Below are 16,135 nucleotides of genomic sequence, written 5' to 3' on the forward strand. Positions count from 1 at the left end.
GAAAAGAAAAATCACAAAAAAAAGAGTTTCTTCGGCTTTCAGCTGGCCAACAATGCCAATAGATCTCAATATATCATGTCATGTGGTTACAGCTGATATAAGTGACGAGTGTTGCTGCGTTGGAAACAGAATCGGTTTGTTTGTCATTTGTTTGTAACCGTGAACTCGTACAATCTGTGTTTGTACACTTTGTACACAAACAAGCAGCAACGCTCGACCTTGAAGGTTTATTTCCTTTGTGAACCCCGTGTTGCAATGCATGCTGGTACCGGAGACGGAGACCAGAATGCAACACCAATTATCAGCAGGAATGTGTCAGTGTTTGTTTTCTTTAGTGCAGAACTCCAGGGTTGTCCAGTATTGCACTTTAGTTGGGGGGATTGAGAGACACCAATTTTTAAGAAAAATGCCACGGTCAAAATGGAGAGATGTCCCGTATTTTTTCAGTTCCTAATATCGATTAAGCTCCAAAAACAAACACTGGATCCATATGCTTCCCATGAAGCAACCCCGCCTGCTTTGTGAAAGCCCATTCATTCTGTCTCCGAGTGCTCAGTTTGTAGAGGTGTCGAGTTTTCTCGCTGCTAGAAATGCGTGAAAGTTGAAACGTTGGAAACCGCATCGATACGGTGACCGAACATTACGGGGGATTTAGTTCCAGTGCGAGTCTTTCCAAAGACTCAATTCTCTGTTTGACGTAGGGGCGGAGTTTAAACACTTGACAAACTGGAAACCTTTTTTTTTAAACAACCAGATTTCTATATTAGACTTTTTGTGGTATGATTTTTTTTTTTTAGATGCATCGAGAATTGTTTTGCATTCAAATTGTCTAAGGTTCGATTATTATAAATTGGAAGTCTTTATGCCCGGGCAGAGGTAACCCTGATAACATCACTATGACATAATTTTGGGTTATTCTTCACAAAAAAAACCTCACATAACTCCTCCAGAGCCAAGATGTTACACAACGGATGTTATACAACTGTCTTCACATGCATGAGTACAACTTGGAAGTAAACTGACGCGTAAAATCAATTGTATTACATGCCTCGGCTTTAACACACTTTATTTATTATGTAAAAGATTTCAAACTGGAGTTCGTAACCTTCAACATATGTCTGGATGATAAGAGAAACGGCAAAAATGATGAAATTCCGGCAGTGACGACGAAGCCGTGTAATACTGATGAAATCTAAGTCACGTTATGGTGTTATGGGGATGACGTGCAACCATTGGCTCCCTTTAAATCTGTGGTTACATTTGCGTCATTGAAGGAGACTCCCAAAAGATGGAGGCGAGCCATACTGATCAACTTTGTGAGGGGAAAAAATTATAATTTCCGGCTTGGACATCAGCACTGTTGATGGAGATGAATCATCCATCCCATGCCGTACAACTCACTTGTAGTGTAGACTGTAAGGCAAAATGATTGCAACCATTTGCTGTACGCCCTATTCTTACACTGCACTTGCATCAAAGAGCATGCATTTTAACACCGCATGAAACTGGAATTTTCTTGTTACGGGGTTCATTAGTTCTACGTATTAGCTATTCAATTACCTCAGAGTATTTTTGGAGCGGTTCCCACGAGATCTCTGCGTACAATATGAAATCCCATTCAGTTTCGGATTGATAGCGGGCTAATGCAAAAAAAAACAACCAAAAAACGGGGTCTGTTCAGAAAAGTATAAACTCCACGAGATCGTCGTTTTCATGACACACGCCGACTCTCCCGTGTCTTCGTTTGACATTTTGCAAATGATGGCTGAACCGACGTTGTAGGGAAGGAGCGGATTTTCCAGTCTTCCGAGTCACGTAGCGTTTATTTCATCACGCTGCTTTCCGAGTCCTCCCCGTTTGATCCGCCGGAGTCATTATGACTAACGAGACGGAGAGGAAAGTCAGGGCACCTCGTAATATATATTAATAAAAATCACTTTATAGTCGGCTGCCCTTTGACGCGGACCTTCGGGTTCGCTTACCGAGAACAAATATATATCGTAAAACCTCCGGCACACATTTTACGATGCCGTGTGATCGCACCCGTTGCCGCGTGCGAAGCAGCCCCCCCCCCCCCCCCCCCCCCCCCGAGACATGATTTCTAGGTTTCATTACATTAGTCTCTGGTGGGTTTCAATGAAATCTCCTCCCAGGATCTTAAGTTGAACTACACAGAGTTGAATAATAGATCTGCTCTCTCCTCAAAGACGCTAATTGTCCTCATCCTGTTCCTGTGTCATCGTCTGTCTCCCTTTCGGCTGTCGGATTTGTCGTAGAAAGATATCAATTATTTCTCCTCACTGTATTCATGTATTTGCAAAAAAATTCTCTTGCTGGTACAGGGCAACAAAAAGGTACAAATGTTAATCTGCAGTTAAGATGCAAAAAACAACAGGTTATTATTGCAATATATTTACCATTTTCATGCCTGGAAGACTCTTATAATAGGATTTCAGACGCCCCTAAAGTGGATCATACCATTTCTTAAGCTTGACTGTCTCACACCCACCATTGCGGTGGGTTCAAAGCTTGCAAGCCAATCGCGACGCTGTAGATTTAATACGAATGTAGCTCGCTAAACACTTTTGTCATAAGTTACAGTTAAACTGTAAGTATTTGTAAGACTTTAGTTCACTTAGGGCTGTGCCTACAATGCACCGGGATCCGTTTAGGGCCCCCTTTTTGCGATTCAAATGGTCTCATACCGTCACTCGAGGCCCCCCGTCAGCGTCCGTATGAACCTTTTGACGTAACTACAATGTAAACCCATCTGCGTCGTGTTTTAGGCCACATTTACACATAGCCGGGTAATTTACAGAAACGAATATTTCTGCCCCTCCGTTTTCAAAAATAACGTCGTACACACAAGGTCGTTTTCAAAAAAGTTTCTGTTTATATGAACCCAGCATAAATACGGCCCCGGGCGCCATCATAACTATGCCAAACCTGTAGTCGGCAGTGTAACGAGAAGGATAAAGACATGCAAACCAATCAGAATTCTCAAAACCAACAACAACTACGAAAAACGCGATCAACTTCCTTTTCGTTGGCAGGCAATGTACCTACGTCTTGGGAGTATATGAAGAAGGACTGCTCACCTCCGTGCAGTTCTTCGCCTCTGACCCTCGATGTAAAAAATCAGTTGTGTTTGTAAATACAAACAGGCCAAAAGGGTTTGCATTAACGCACAAATGAGCACTACCTTGACACCATCCATGATCAGTAGCCTAAGTAAACTAACTGTAAACATAGGACGCTCACATGACGTGAAGCATTTTTAGTCGCATACTGTGACGTTTGACAACCTAAACCTCCGTTTGACCGAGTTCACACGCAAACACAAAAACTGAGTTTTCAGAAATCTCCACTTTGGCCGGAGTTTTTAGAAATGATCGTTTTCCGTGATAAAACCTCAGTTTTTGTGTAAATGAAAGGTCAAAACGCATGAAAATATATGCGTTTTCCCATCGTGTAAACGGGGTCTTAGACCCTTATTTTAAGACCACCTGTGATGTTTTTTTAACGTATCCTAAAAACAACGGTTTGTATGATATCATGCACAATTTGATATCGTCACATGTCAATTTCCGCTCGTTACGTCCATAGAGTCTTTTCGAGAAGTTTATCTTGAAGACTTTAAAAAAAAACTTTCAATTTTTTTGACTTTAAAACTGTAACCTTTAATCAGGAAACCCATTTAGGTTCCGGCTACAAAACTACTTGATTGGATTAAGGAAAATATTGTGGAATAGGTTATGGCGACAACATTTTGTCAGGTCTGGTAATAGATCGTAAAATATTACACAAATACACAAGTTAGGGGACAAATAAATCAACATTGACTTCTCGTTCCACACGGGGAACGAACAGCGGTCTCCTGGCTGAACGATCGCCGTTGGTTGGGCCCATCCAGGCTGGAGGCTTCTGCAGTCTTTATACTTCCTACTTCAACCATTACGTAGAAAACACACCAAATAACTCCCTGCGATATCTACGAATAACGGTGCATTGTTGTCCTCCGGAAGCATAGCTACAAGATGCTGGATGAGAACAGTTTGGTTTGACTTCACTACGACAACAAAGTGTTTACAGTGAAGGGTTATAGTGTCACGAGTTGGGATGAAAACACGTGAATAGTTCAAACTCTCTATGTGCACGACACACATTTATCATCTGAATAATATGGACAAATGTGCTGGTTTTTGAAGGATTTCATCTTGTCATCGTCTGCTTATTTAGCCGTCAACTGTCTCAAATGGAAGTTGTCGGTAAGTGCTAACAGCTAACCACTCACTGTTTTGGGACTTACACGCACGCATCTAAGTTATATATTTACTGGCAGTGTATCGCGTATTAAAGATGATGGTGCACTGCAGCGTACTGTATGACCAGTGCCGCTGTCTAAACCTCGACCAGCAAGCAACCTAGAGCATCCCACCGGCATAATAATGACCACTCTGTCTTCCAGCGCACAGCGTGTCTGTGTGTGTGTCTGTGTGTGTGTCTGTGTGTGTTTGTATTCCTTTCAGTGTGGGGTAGAGCAAGAGATCACTGCCCTTTTGTGGAGAACTGGTTTAAGCTGCTGTCTCCCTGGCCTCCCCTCCTGCATTTTCCTGCCACACAAGGACAATTTCTACTAATTACACACACTGCACTTTTTTTCTAGTTTCCCAACGAAAAGAATATAGCTTCGAGCCACTCGGGAGCCGTTCCTATATGAATCTGTATGCGGAGGAGCCCCTCTCCTCTCCTCTACAGGGCCCTGTGGTCCCTTTTTAAGTGGTCTTAATGCTCTTTCATAGACGGCGCAGTCTAAAACCTCCAGAAGCTTTGAGGAAATGGCAACAGGCACTGATCATTAAGAGCCGAGTAGGGAGCCGCTCTGCAAAGCATCCCTCCCCGAAACTATATTTCCCCGTTCCTTAACGTACATTAGCACCCCTCCTCATATCAAGTACGTCAGGGGTTGCGTACGTCTTCCGCTCTCCCGTTCCCTCTAATCTGGCTGCAAAGCCTACATGTCACATGTGGGCTCCGGCTGCTGTTGAACTGGGGGTTTGCTCTGATCCGGTGCTTAAAATCTGCTGATGCTGGAAATAAGGCTTAACAACAACGCCTTCACACTGGTTCAATTGGGCCACTGGTGCTCGGAACAGGATTATTTCACCGCTGTACGTGCACCAGAACAGTTGCATTGTGTTTAGAGATAAGGGGAGGGTAGCGTATTTGGTATCCCGAACCATCTAAAACCATCTAAGACAGAAGTGTTGTTAGGTCTCCGAACTATCCGACCAACGAGTCCACGGACAAAAAAACAACAACAAATGTGTGCCGTGCGGTGAATGACAACGATTCTCATTAGTATTAATGTATTTCCTGAATCAAATAAAATTGCTAAGTGCACTGCCTTAATTGTTACCCTGCGAGTTCATTAAGCACGTGGTGGAATGAGCATTAGATGGGGGGGGGGGGGGGGGAGGCCTATAAAGCCGGTACTTGATTGGCAAAACTTTTGTCCTCGCTCCGGTGGAAAGTGGATGTTATTGCCAACGGGAGCTCCAGCCTCGTGGCGGAAAAAAAGGTGATTATGTATCTGGTAATCTGTAATCATTTACAGATGAACATCGCCCTGGTCATGGTCAACTGAGTCTTGCTTTACATCTTAACTTGAGGGGGGGGGGGTGCATGGGAAATGATCAGATGTGTAGAACGCGTCCAAAATGTGTAGCTGAGAGTAATTTATCCTATAATCTTTGACATAGGGCAATTTCTTTTTAGTACGACAGGTCTGTCCACTAACAGAACAATGAACTTGTGTAATCGACCCTACTAAATCATAATTAACTACCGAAAAGGATACGCCGGAGCGTTCATGGTCCAACGCCGTTCTGCCTGCTGTGAAAATGCCCCCCGGGAGCCGCCCCTCTGGATTACCGGATACCTGTGAGCACATATCGTTTTGCCGGAGCACCAAACGCTAACGTGACGCTGTGTGTGCAGAGTGTAAATGTGTCATTTGTGATTTGGGGGCTGTACAAAATCAATTTAATTGAATCCGAAACTGAGAAGAAAAAAAGGTCTGTTTGTTTTTCCTTCCGGGTTAGTTAGATATCTGTAGATTATCACCTGTGGTCTCCAGTAGTGTAATTATCCTGGGCCACTTTGGTGTGTGGAAAAATATATATTTTTTCTTTACTTCTTTACTAAAAAATATTTTTTCTTTACTTCTTTGGACAGTATTCCTGTCCTCACTCAGTTGTGTCTTACTGAAAGGAACCTCAGGTGGTGCTGTTGTCCTGACAACCAATAAGAGGAGATTCACAGCCAGACGGCTGGATAATCTGAGAGAGAGAGAGAGAGAGAGAGAGAGAGAGAGAGAGAGAGAGAGAGAGAGAGAGAGAGAGAGAGAGAGAGAGAGAGAGAGAGAGAGAGAGAGAGAGAGAGAGGAGGGGGTGGTGGTGATGGAGGGTGATTCTCTCAGTCTCTGAACAGAAGCCTGCCTCTCACCATCGCAGTTGGCTGGCTGTGCCGTGTCTCCTTTACGCGGAGAGCATTACGCATCAGTGGACTACAGAGCGAGGACCCCCCCACCCCCCCCCCCCTCTCCGGCACGACTGCGCACGTTTTCGTCCCAAACGCATTCAAAAGGGGAACCCGTAGCACCTTTTCTCCCCCCTCCCCCCCCCCCACCCTACCCCCCTCCACCCCCCATCCGCCGCCGCACTATAGTTTGGACCTAAGGGCATCCCGCGTTCTTTTTTTGTCTGGGACAACTACTACTCTTCCTCCGCTTCTTTTCTTCTTTTTTTTGTACTTCTTCTTTTTTTTTCTTCTTCTTCTTCTACCCTTTGGATCTATACATCTCTTCCAAGATGCAAGTCGGACGCAAATCGTGTTGGAGGCAACTGCAGGCTTCTCTGTTCAGACTGCTGTGTCTTATCCCCACAGGGTTCCCCGTGCGGAGCGTGGACATGCAGCGGGCCACCGACAACATCACCATCCGCCAGGGCGACACGGCGATCATACGGTAAGAGTCGACTTCCAACTTTACTCCCCCTCTCCTCCACCCCGTCTCCCTCCAGATTTGCACCGCAGCAGCATCCTCCTCCTGCTCCTCCTCCTCCTGCGCGCGGCCACAAAAGGGTGCATTTTGACGGACTGCGTGTTTGTGTTCAGGGAGATTATTTTGTATTCCTCCCCCCTGGGGTAAACTTGTATTTTCCGCAAGATGACAGAGAAGTAACCGGGGGGAGGGGACGTGTTTGGATTTGACTTGCTTAGGTGGACAACTTTTTTCTTTTCTTCTTCCCACAAACCTCTCCTGACCCCATAATATAAATAGAACATCATCGGTGGGTTTCATATCCTATATGCTGTTCCTGTATGGAATTAAGTAGGCTTTATTTTTCGCGCTGGCATGACATCTTTCTACTGAGGACTGTGGGGGGGGGGGGGGGGGGGGGGGGCTTAAACGCATTCCCTGACATGACGCACAGAGCACCCGCGCGCGCTCCTTTTTCTCTGCACTTTATTCATAAACAGCGCTCTTGGTGAAGCGAAGTGCGTCACGGATGGATCGATGGCAGAGACGTGGGGGGGGGGGGGGGGGGGGGGGATGCACGAGGACACCACACAGACAGAGAGCTCTGTGTGGTGTCCTCGTGCTGTCTGTGGGACGTTCAGGAGAGATGATGATGTGCAGCGTGTGCGCGGGACGTGCGGGTGAAGTGCCATCGGTGTCAGGAATGTAGCCCCACGTCCCCGTGAGATATAAAGCTCCAGTTGTGCAGGTTTGTGTGAGTGTGTGTGTGTGTGTGTGCGCGCGTGCGCGCGCTCGCTCGCATTCCACTTAATCGCCTCCTAGACAATGCAAGCTGTCAACTCTCTGGCATTGTGATGCTGCTGGGCAGATGTCAAGGCACCACGTGATCCCAACCATGTGTCTGTGGCAGGCTGTATGAACGAGGGGATTTATATTTGGTTTGTTTTTTTGTCAACAAGCCCCCCCCCCCCCCCCCACCCCCCCCACCCCCCCACCCCCCCTCCTCAGTCCCCAATGATTTGCGCAGTAGGTTAGTCCAGTGGTATAATAGGCTGCACACAGAACACTCAATCAATAGATTTCCCCCTCCCCACTCTCCCTCACTCCTTCTCTGTCCTCTCCCCACTTCCGTGCCTTATTTACAGTAGCTTACCGCCCAGGCCTGTCTAATGAGTGTGAGAATATAGCAATTATGGGATGGACCTTTAACACAGACTGTCGGCGGGGGGGGAGGGGGGGGGGGGACAACAACACACACGAGCATCCTTACTTGTCCTAAGCGTGCTCGTATGGCTACACACACACACACACACACACACACACACACACACACTTACGAGGCATAAATCCCTTCCTTCCTGCTACCAGGTGCCATCCATTCAGGTACCCGCTGATCAAATTAGCCAATTGACTCTGTTGCCATTGAACTCGCCATGGGGAGGTCACAGCTATTTGTTTCACTTTTCCAAAATCCCATCAACTGCGTCTTTGCAATATTCAGCCCGGTTTGTCACCCAATCAGTCCGTCTCCTTAGGGGTGGGGGGGGGGAGGGGCTTTGCACTCAGCCAGACAACCAAATTAGATTAACTTTTATTCCCGAGAAAAAACACTTGCCTTCATCGAGAAGTATTTTTTGTTTCCCACCGTTATCTCCGTGAAAACAATCCGTGAATAATTTGCGTGGTTATCACTCAACGGGAGCGTCGTTTGTTAATTAGATGTCCGTCATGCATCCGGGTTGGCATTAATCGATCAGCCTTATTTATTGCCAGTCGAGCAAACAATAAACTGCAACCCACAACCCCTGTGGCTCCGTTGGAAAAAAAAACACAACTATTTTACACACCCAGTTTCCACCTGACAAATTGGAAACAGGGGATTGGGGGGAGGGGGGGAACAAAAAACAGAAAGGGCCAAAATGGGAGAACTTTGAGCAGAGGTGGGAGGCCGCCGGCTAGTAATTTGTCGAGCTTACATAGTGTATCTGATCCCATAAGCTGAGTTTCGTGGAGGCTGAGGGGATATTGGTGACCTGGGGGGGGGGGGGGGGGCGTAATAAGGCCTGTGCTCCTGTTGTTGAGTTGTTGAGGCGGCGGCCGCAGTCGTGACATTCATGGCACAACAGGAAGAGATGCACGAGCGGAGAAACGGTGGCCAAACAACCACTGTGACCGAGCACACAGCGGCAGGCCCTCTCCGCCGGGGGGGGGGGGGGGGAATGAGAAAGTCATTTTCCTTTTCCTTTTTCTTCTCATGCTTTTTTATGCCTTCAGATTTGCAGCACCGAGAATGTGGCTCGCTGTGAAAGTCCACCTCAAAGTTATATATTCAAGCTTAACGGTGTAATCGCGCTCTGTCTTCTAGGGGCATTACATATCTGGCTGGATTTAATAACAACACTTTTTATTTATTTTTTATATATCCGCTATTAACTTCCCTCCTCAGCTCCGTTCACAGACTCTCATTCAGCCCCTCAGACTGCGTCCCAAGTGAACATACACAGGTCCTCGAGGGGTTAATCTGTACGCCGCATCCTTTTCGTTCTCCACCGCTCGAACGATCTGGTGGCCGTGTTCAGTTTGACAGAGTACAGACGATCGGGTTCTTGTAATTGTCCCCCGAGCGTTATCTTTTTTCGAACATTAGATAATTTCCCCCCTCTGGAAAAGCGTGAACATAAGCACCCGGCATATTAAATCTAGACCCGTGTCCCAGCCGTCTTTGTTTCAGACCAATACGATTCAGGTCACTGTGAAACACAACTACATTTCCGTGTTTTACAAGGTGAAATCGAACTCTCCTCATCTTCACGACACGAATATCTGAGGAAGGAGAACGCGACACGTCTCTCCACATTTCTTCAAGCCATTTCCGAGTCACAATAGTTTACTTTTTAATTGCTTTTTCTTTCTTCTTTTTTTGGTCCCTCACTGTGAAAGTTGCCTTAAGGGGGGGTACGGGTTGCAATGTCAGACGAAGCCCCCGATAATTGACAATTGCTTATTAAAGCATTAATGACACAGTCGCCGTGCTCCCCTCCGGGCCCATTGTCTGCACTTTGACAATACACTCTGCCTTTCAGGGAAGATGATGCTGCACTTGTGTATCGCCTCAGAGGATCTCCATAAAAAAAAAACCCAACGTGTCTTTAATTTGAGTCTGCCAGATATTACGCGTGGGAAGTCAGCTGGAGGCTCAGACGTCACACCAGACAGGACGGAAGAGTCCAACGCAAGTTGCGACGCCATTCACAATGCCTGAGAATACAGCTATTGTCTTTTTGCATTATTAAAACCTCGACTATTCAACCGCGGTTTGGCCGTTCATATTTGAGTGATGCATCAAGCCCGTACGCCAAAGAAGGCTTTGAAAGAAGACTTTGAAAGAAGAGCTGAATGTTCCCATAAATATACTCAGTACACCTGGTACTATTGTTTTAGTCAAAAAAAGTCTCTCTTTTTACTATAAAAACTATTATTCCAAAACTATGATAGCGCATGGCCTTCTAAATGCAATCGTATTGATATTTGAGAGCCCGATTCAGCCCAAAAAGGTTCCGGGGGCCAAATTTGGATCGGCTGTTATCTGATAAACGTGTGGTTATCAAAACAATACAAAATGCAATACTCACCAAGTATCTCCAGGAATTAGTTGTTAGCCAATCGAGTAGCCACATTCAGTAACGGAGTAGCTTTGGGCTGTGCAATATATCAATATTATATCCATCGTATATACTAGATATTACATTTGGGACATCCTTATATTGTCTTTTGTTTTTAAAGGCTACATTACAGTGAAGTTCCCTCATCGTGACCTACCCAAACCGTACGCATCCATCATCAATAGTTTCCCTGGCAACGGAGCTGGCATTGTCTTGTTGGTAAACTGTAAACACTCCAAATGACGTAATGCCAATTTATTGAACTTATTACAAAGAATATATTACGAGGAAAAAAGGGGAACGTGGGTGGAAGGGTTAGCGGCGCTCCACAGAAAAGTGACCTCTTTGTGATTTCTTTGCTGTCACGTTATGATGGAGACACACAATGAATGCTGCGTATTCATTTTCACAGACAGTACAGAGATTTGTGTAATTTGATCCAGCGGGCAATGTAGTCCAGGCCGTTTTCAAAAAAACAAAACAAAAAAAAACAGATTGATTTCTGGATTTCCGGGCAGAGGGCAAAAGTGCAACATAATTTGGGATGTCTAGACCCCTGGGGTGGGGGGGGCTCTATATTTCTCTCTACAGCTCATCACATCTGAGTTTTTTTTTTTTTTTTTACAGCGACTCTCTCGCTTGCTCCCATCTTGTTTATTTTTTCTTCTTCTTTTATATCTCTGCCAGCATTAAATTGTCCAGCTGTGCTGTCTTAACCTGACTGAGCATGAAGTCAGACGAGGGAAAAAGGGTTTTAAAAAAAAAAGAAAAAAGGGCTTATTTACGAGGATGATGAAAGGGAACAATTATAAAAAAAAAAAAAAAAAAAAAGGGGGGAAGAACGATGGCTGAAGAGCCCTCATCCAGAGAGAGAGAGAGAGAGAAAACAGAGGGACGAGTATGATGGGTAGAATTAGAGTGGGAGGGGGGGGTGGGGGGAGGGCAGGGACACAGTATTAGTACAATCAGCACAATAATCCCTTCTGTTCCAGACGGGGCCGGCGTAGGATTTTCAAATCAATTTCATTTTCACTCACGATGCTACAGTGGGAGAGCTGTGTGGCTGCCAGTCGGGGGTCATTATCGTCTTGTCCCCATTTTGGCTCAGGACGGAGCCGAGGTGTGAGGGGGGGGGGGGGGGGTTTGGTTGATGTTTTGCCAACGCCACAAAAAGTTTTGTGGGGGCTTTTTGGTAGAGCGTCTCTGAGTATTCACGAGTTCCAGAGGCTTTTCATCTCGGCGAGTGCGATCTGAACAAAAGGTGTGAAGTCCTTTGACGCGGGCAGAGTTCTGACGCCCTCGTCTGAAGCACACGAGGTCCAATTGAAGTTCACTGGGCTTTTTTCTGGACCTCTGTCAAAAGCCAACCCACCAGATGTTCCTTCAGATGTTCCTGTAGTTTGACGTTTTGACGTTTTTCTTTTTTCTTGTCCTCATTATGTGTTTTCAATGCGTCGTCGTGTGAATAACTCAACCGAGGAGTCCCAGACCTTAAAAAAAAGAAAATGCCTTTTTGGATGCAACGCCAGTGCTTCTCCCTCAAAGCAATTCCACTCCATTTCTTACATACTTTAACCTCGGCTTTTTTTTCTTTTCTTTTCTTTTTTTTTTGTTCGGCGCGGCCACACACCGTCGCTAAGTGCATATTTAAACTACTCAGCGATTTCTCACATACCTATAGGCGACGGCGGTACAAGTGGAGCGGAAGAGTATTCTTATTGCTCACGGACCTCGAAATGTGGAGAGCGTTACAGAGCAGTTGCGTCACATTCGCCCTCCCAAATAGAGTTGGTTCGGTCCGTAGCCCGTCTTTTCCAAAAGGTTTTCTCTAGGCTACCGATAGCTGGGCCGGCCCGACCGCAGCGATACGCGTCAGGGAGGACGGACGGGAGGAAGAGGGCAGGAGGGGCTGAAAAAGCCAGGTTGAAAAAAAGAAAGGCATCGGAGGAGGATGCTGTCAAACATGCCAAGCTTACTGATTTAATTTCAATAGGACAAACACAAGTGGCAACTGGTAAAGAGAGACAAAGGCCTAATGATTAGCAACGTAACTATTCGGCTAACGTTGTAGCCTTGATTAATAGCGTTGTAGCGTTGTCAACCTATTCCCAAACAAAATATTACATTGAATTAAAATATTAGCCTTTTTATATCACCCAAAATATGGCGATCCATAGACTTTGCAAATATTATGCAAATATTGATATATAATATTGATATTGATATTGAAGTATGCAGTAATATGACTATTTTTTCTGTGTAGCTTCGGAGCAGATAAGACAGTCTGTATACTGTACTGTGAGTTGAACTGTAAAAGTTCAATATGCCTCTTTGTCGAAGAGCGGGATGTGTTTCAAATGTTTTATTTATTTATTTCTGCTTTTGTTAATTTATCAACCTATCCTTGTGGAATATTCTTTGTTAACTTCTCATCTTAAGTGGATTATTATTGTTGTATTTAACCTTTACATTATTTTGCTGAAAAGTGGCCTCACTCCGGCCCTGCCTTCGCCTCAGCTTCATACTCCACCTCCTGCCACTATTTCTCTTGTTTCTCACAGTGGTACCGCAGAAGGTTTACATTGGACTTAGTTGAAAGCCCGCTGAGTCTTCATAAGACACCGAGAGACGAATGAGAGTGAGACCGGGTCGGCAGGAGCTGCGGTATAAAAATGTCCCGAGTTCCAAAAAAGGGCACGTCTCAGGTCATTTATACCCATACAGCAACACCTCGTACACCGTGTGCGATCGCATCGGGATCCTGTCATTGCAACGGAGCTGCCATCTTTACTTGTTACGCAATCACCATTCGTTTACGAAATCGGCGCGGCCTCACTCGGACTGAAGAGTACAAAGCAGGATTTTTTAATTACAACTCGAGAAATGTTACGAGCACACTTTTTTTTAATTTGTCTGCCAATCTCGGAGATGAAATGGGACAAAATTAATAGAGCGAATGGGTTCGCGCCGAGTTTAGCTTCCGAACTGTGTCAGTCGGGATGAATTCAAATAAGAGCTGGAACATTTCAGCGCGCTGTAAATCCGCGTGGCTTTAAATGCAGATTAAGCCCCCCCCCCCCCCCCCCCCGCGCGCGCAGTAAGCATCGCCGGGTCCAGCACACTTCATTGTTTACCGCCCGTCTCCTCCCACGATCAGCAGAAATCAGGCTCGCTGACGCACAACGGAAACCGCAACCGTTTTCGCGCAAGCGTCTCAATTACCGCGCTCGAGAGGTGAGGACATCGAACGCACGGCGGTCAGCAGTTTGTTTGTCTTTGGTCCGCTTTGCTTACAAAGCAGTTTACTCACAAGTGCCACGTCAGCTCAGGCCGTCTGTATTTTTTTACTGTATATCCTCATAGCATAATGGGTATTTTCCCACCGTGGTTGATAGTTGATAATTAATTGAGCGATCTACTTTTTCAGGTGTTTGCAGCTCCTCCGAATTAAGTGATTTGTTCTTAAGCCGAAAGAGGACATGACATTGATTCTTGTGCGCGTCTGTCTTATATATATATGAGTCAATTAAATTCATAACTATTTCTTAATTATATGAGGTGAAAATGTCTTATTATTATACAGAATATCTCATTAGTTTAACTTATAAAGTCTACCTCATAAGCCGCCGGCTGCCGTATTGATAATCATTCACCTTCATATAGTAATTGCTCCACATGGTCAGCTCCTAAACACACATGCTGGTCTTTTCTTGTTTGCTCTACTCAAGTGGTTGATTCTCATAATTATATTGCGTAATAGAAGCATTACACGGAGAAAGTTCTGCTCACCTGAACACATTGCGGCACCGCAGCCGAGCTCAGTTATGGCCTTCACGTTCGTAGCATATTAGCTCATTATTAGACATTATGAAGCACTTATTAATGCCTTATTCTATATTCACCAACTACTAGGGTAATGTGCTTTGCTCAGTATGAGCTGTGTAAGGTGGCAGTGCCACTAGAATAGTTATTCTTCCATAATAACACTTAATAAACATTGTCTATTGTTTATTCTATTCAAAACGCACAACTTAGTGTCCAAATCTCAATGTTAGTAGAAGGTGTTCTATTCTAAAGTCATAACTAATTAACTCGTATTTGAACACTTATTAAATCACATTGCATTACAACTGATTTAGCTGAGGCTTTTATCCAAAGCCACTTATTTAAACCATAACGACAAATTAATTCCCACTTGTAAAGTTGCCTCCATCATAGCCCACAAAAACAAGTGTACATTCTTGAACAGTAATGGTGGTCTATTGAGACGCACAGGTCATACACCCATTTCAGTGGTAGGAGAAAAGAAAAAATCTTTTGGAAAATTCAATTATTAATGGACAAGGTCAGGTTTTCACAAAATATCCATGAAAAAAAAAAAAAAGTCTTGTTGTTGTTTTTTCTTTCAGTAGTCGTGTGCTGTAATGAAATACAAAGTTTATAGAGGACAAAGCACAGAGAAGCATCGACTACACACACACACACACACACACAGAGAGAACAACTACATCATCTGTTCAGGTAGAAATTACCTCTATATCTTTTTATAGGTAATATTTGTTTGATGCCATATTAATGCTTTGAATATCGTGTACAGAACCTTTGAGAGGTGCTTTGATGAATAATATAAGAAGCCAACATGTTACTAAAATGCACGCTAATGAGCAGCTACTTAATGAGGAATGTGTTTTCCTTGTCTTTTGGTGTCTAAACATGTAGCACTGCTCTGTTGTAAACAATGCAAATAGCTTTTGCCACAATTACATTATTAGTTTGTAATGTTTTTGTTAATGTCACATATTCTTTTAATGCCAAATGCACGTGTTATATAATAATACTATTATTATTATAATGATTATTATTAGTATAATTAGTTGTAGTAGTATAGAAGTCATATGCTTAAAAAATAAAATGTCTCCCATTGCTACTCATTACCAGGGTTTCTCTGCTTTCATATGATAATAGGTGTTATCCACAGCAAACGGTGTGTCATAATATTCTACTACTACAATTAGGCAAAAATAGTAGCCGAGGGCAATATTTAAATGTTATGGTTCCCGAACGTGGTGAAGGTCGCCCCAAATGAGTTTTAAATGTATTTTTCTTTAAAGGTCTTTATCTTGACAATGCACTCCACATTTAGTATGAAGGAGAGAAAAAAAAGTTTATTTTTTTGAAAGTTTTAAAAAAGAAAAAAAGGAGACATATATATATATAAATATTCTGATATCACAAGATAAAAGGAGTTGTTCTTTGGCTCATTAAGATTAATCCCATCCGTGCAAACTACGCTGGAGGCAAATAACAAATGAGGGAAAACAGCCAGGTTCTGGGGGATGGCAGCAGCTTATATTACCCCCCCCCCACCCAACAAATTAAAATGGTGTCTGTGGTTGTTACAAACTGCTTATTTATGTGTGGTTTGCTGTAT

The 16,135-nt window shown here is 44.3% G+C and overlaps 1 protein-coding gene across 1 annotated transcript in view; it reads left to right on the forward strand.

Moving 5' to 3' along the window:
* The first annotated feature begins 6,830 nt into the window (after positions 1–6,830).
* lsamp (limbic system associated membrane protein) overlaps positions 6,831–16,135 on the forward strand; it is a 109,261-nt gene continuing 99,956 nt past the window's right edge. The window contains exon 1 of the mRNA XM_034549046.1: positions 6,831–7,027. Coding sequence (XP_034404937.1) covers positions 6,873–7,027 — 155 coding nt within the window. The 5' untranslated portion in view covers positions 6,831–6,872. The remainder of the gene's footprint in view (positions 7,028–16,135) is intronic.

Source organism: Cyclopterus lumpus, chromosome 13, assembly GCF_009769545.1.
Source record: "Cyclopterus lumpus isolate fCycLum1 chromosome 13, fCycLum1.pri, whole genome shotgun sequence".
Lineage (NCBI taxonomy): Eukaryota > Metazoa > Chordata > Actinopteri > Perciformes > Cyclopteridae > Cyclopterus > Cyclopterus lumpus.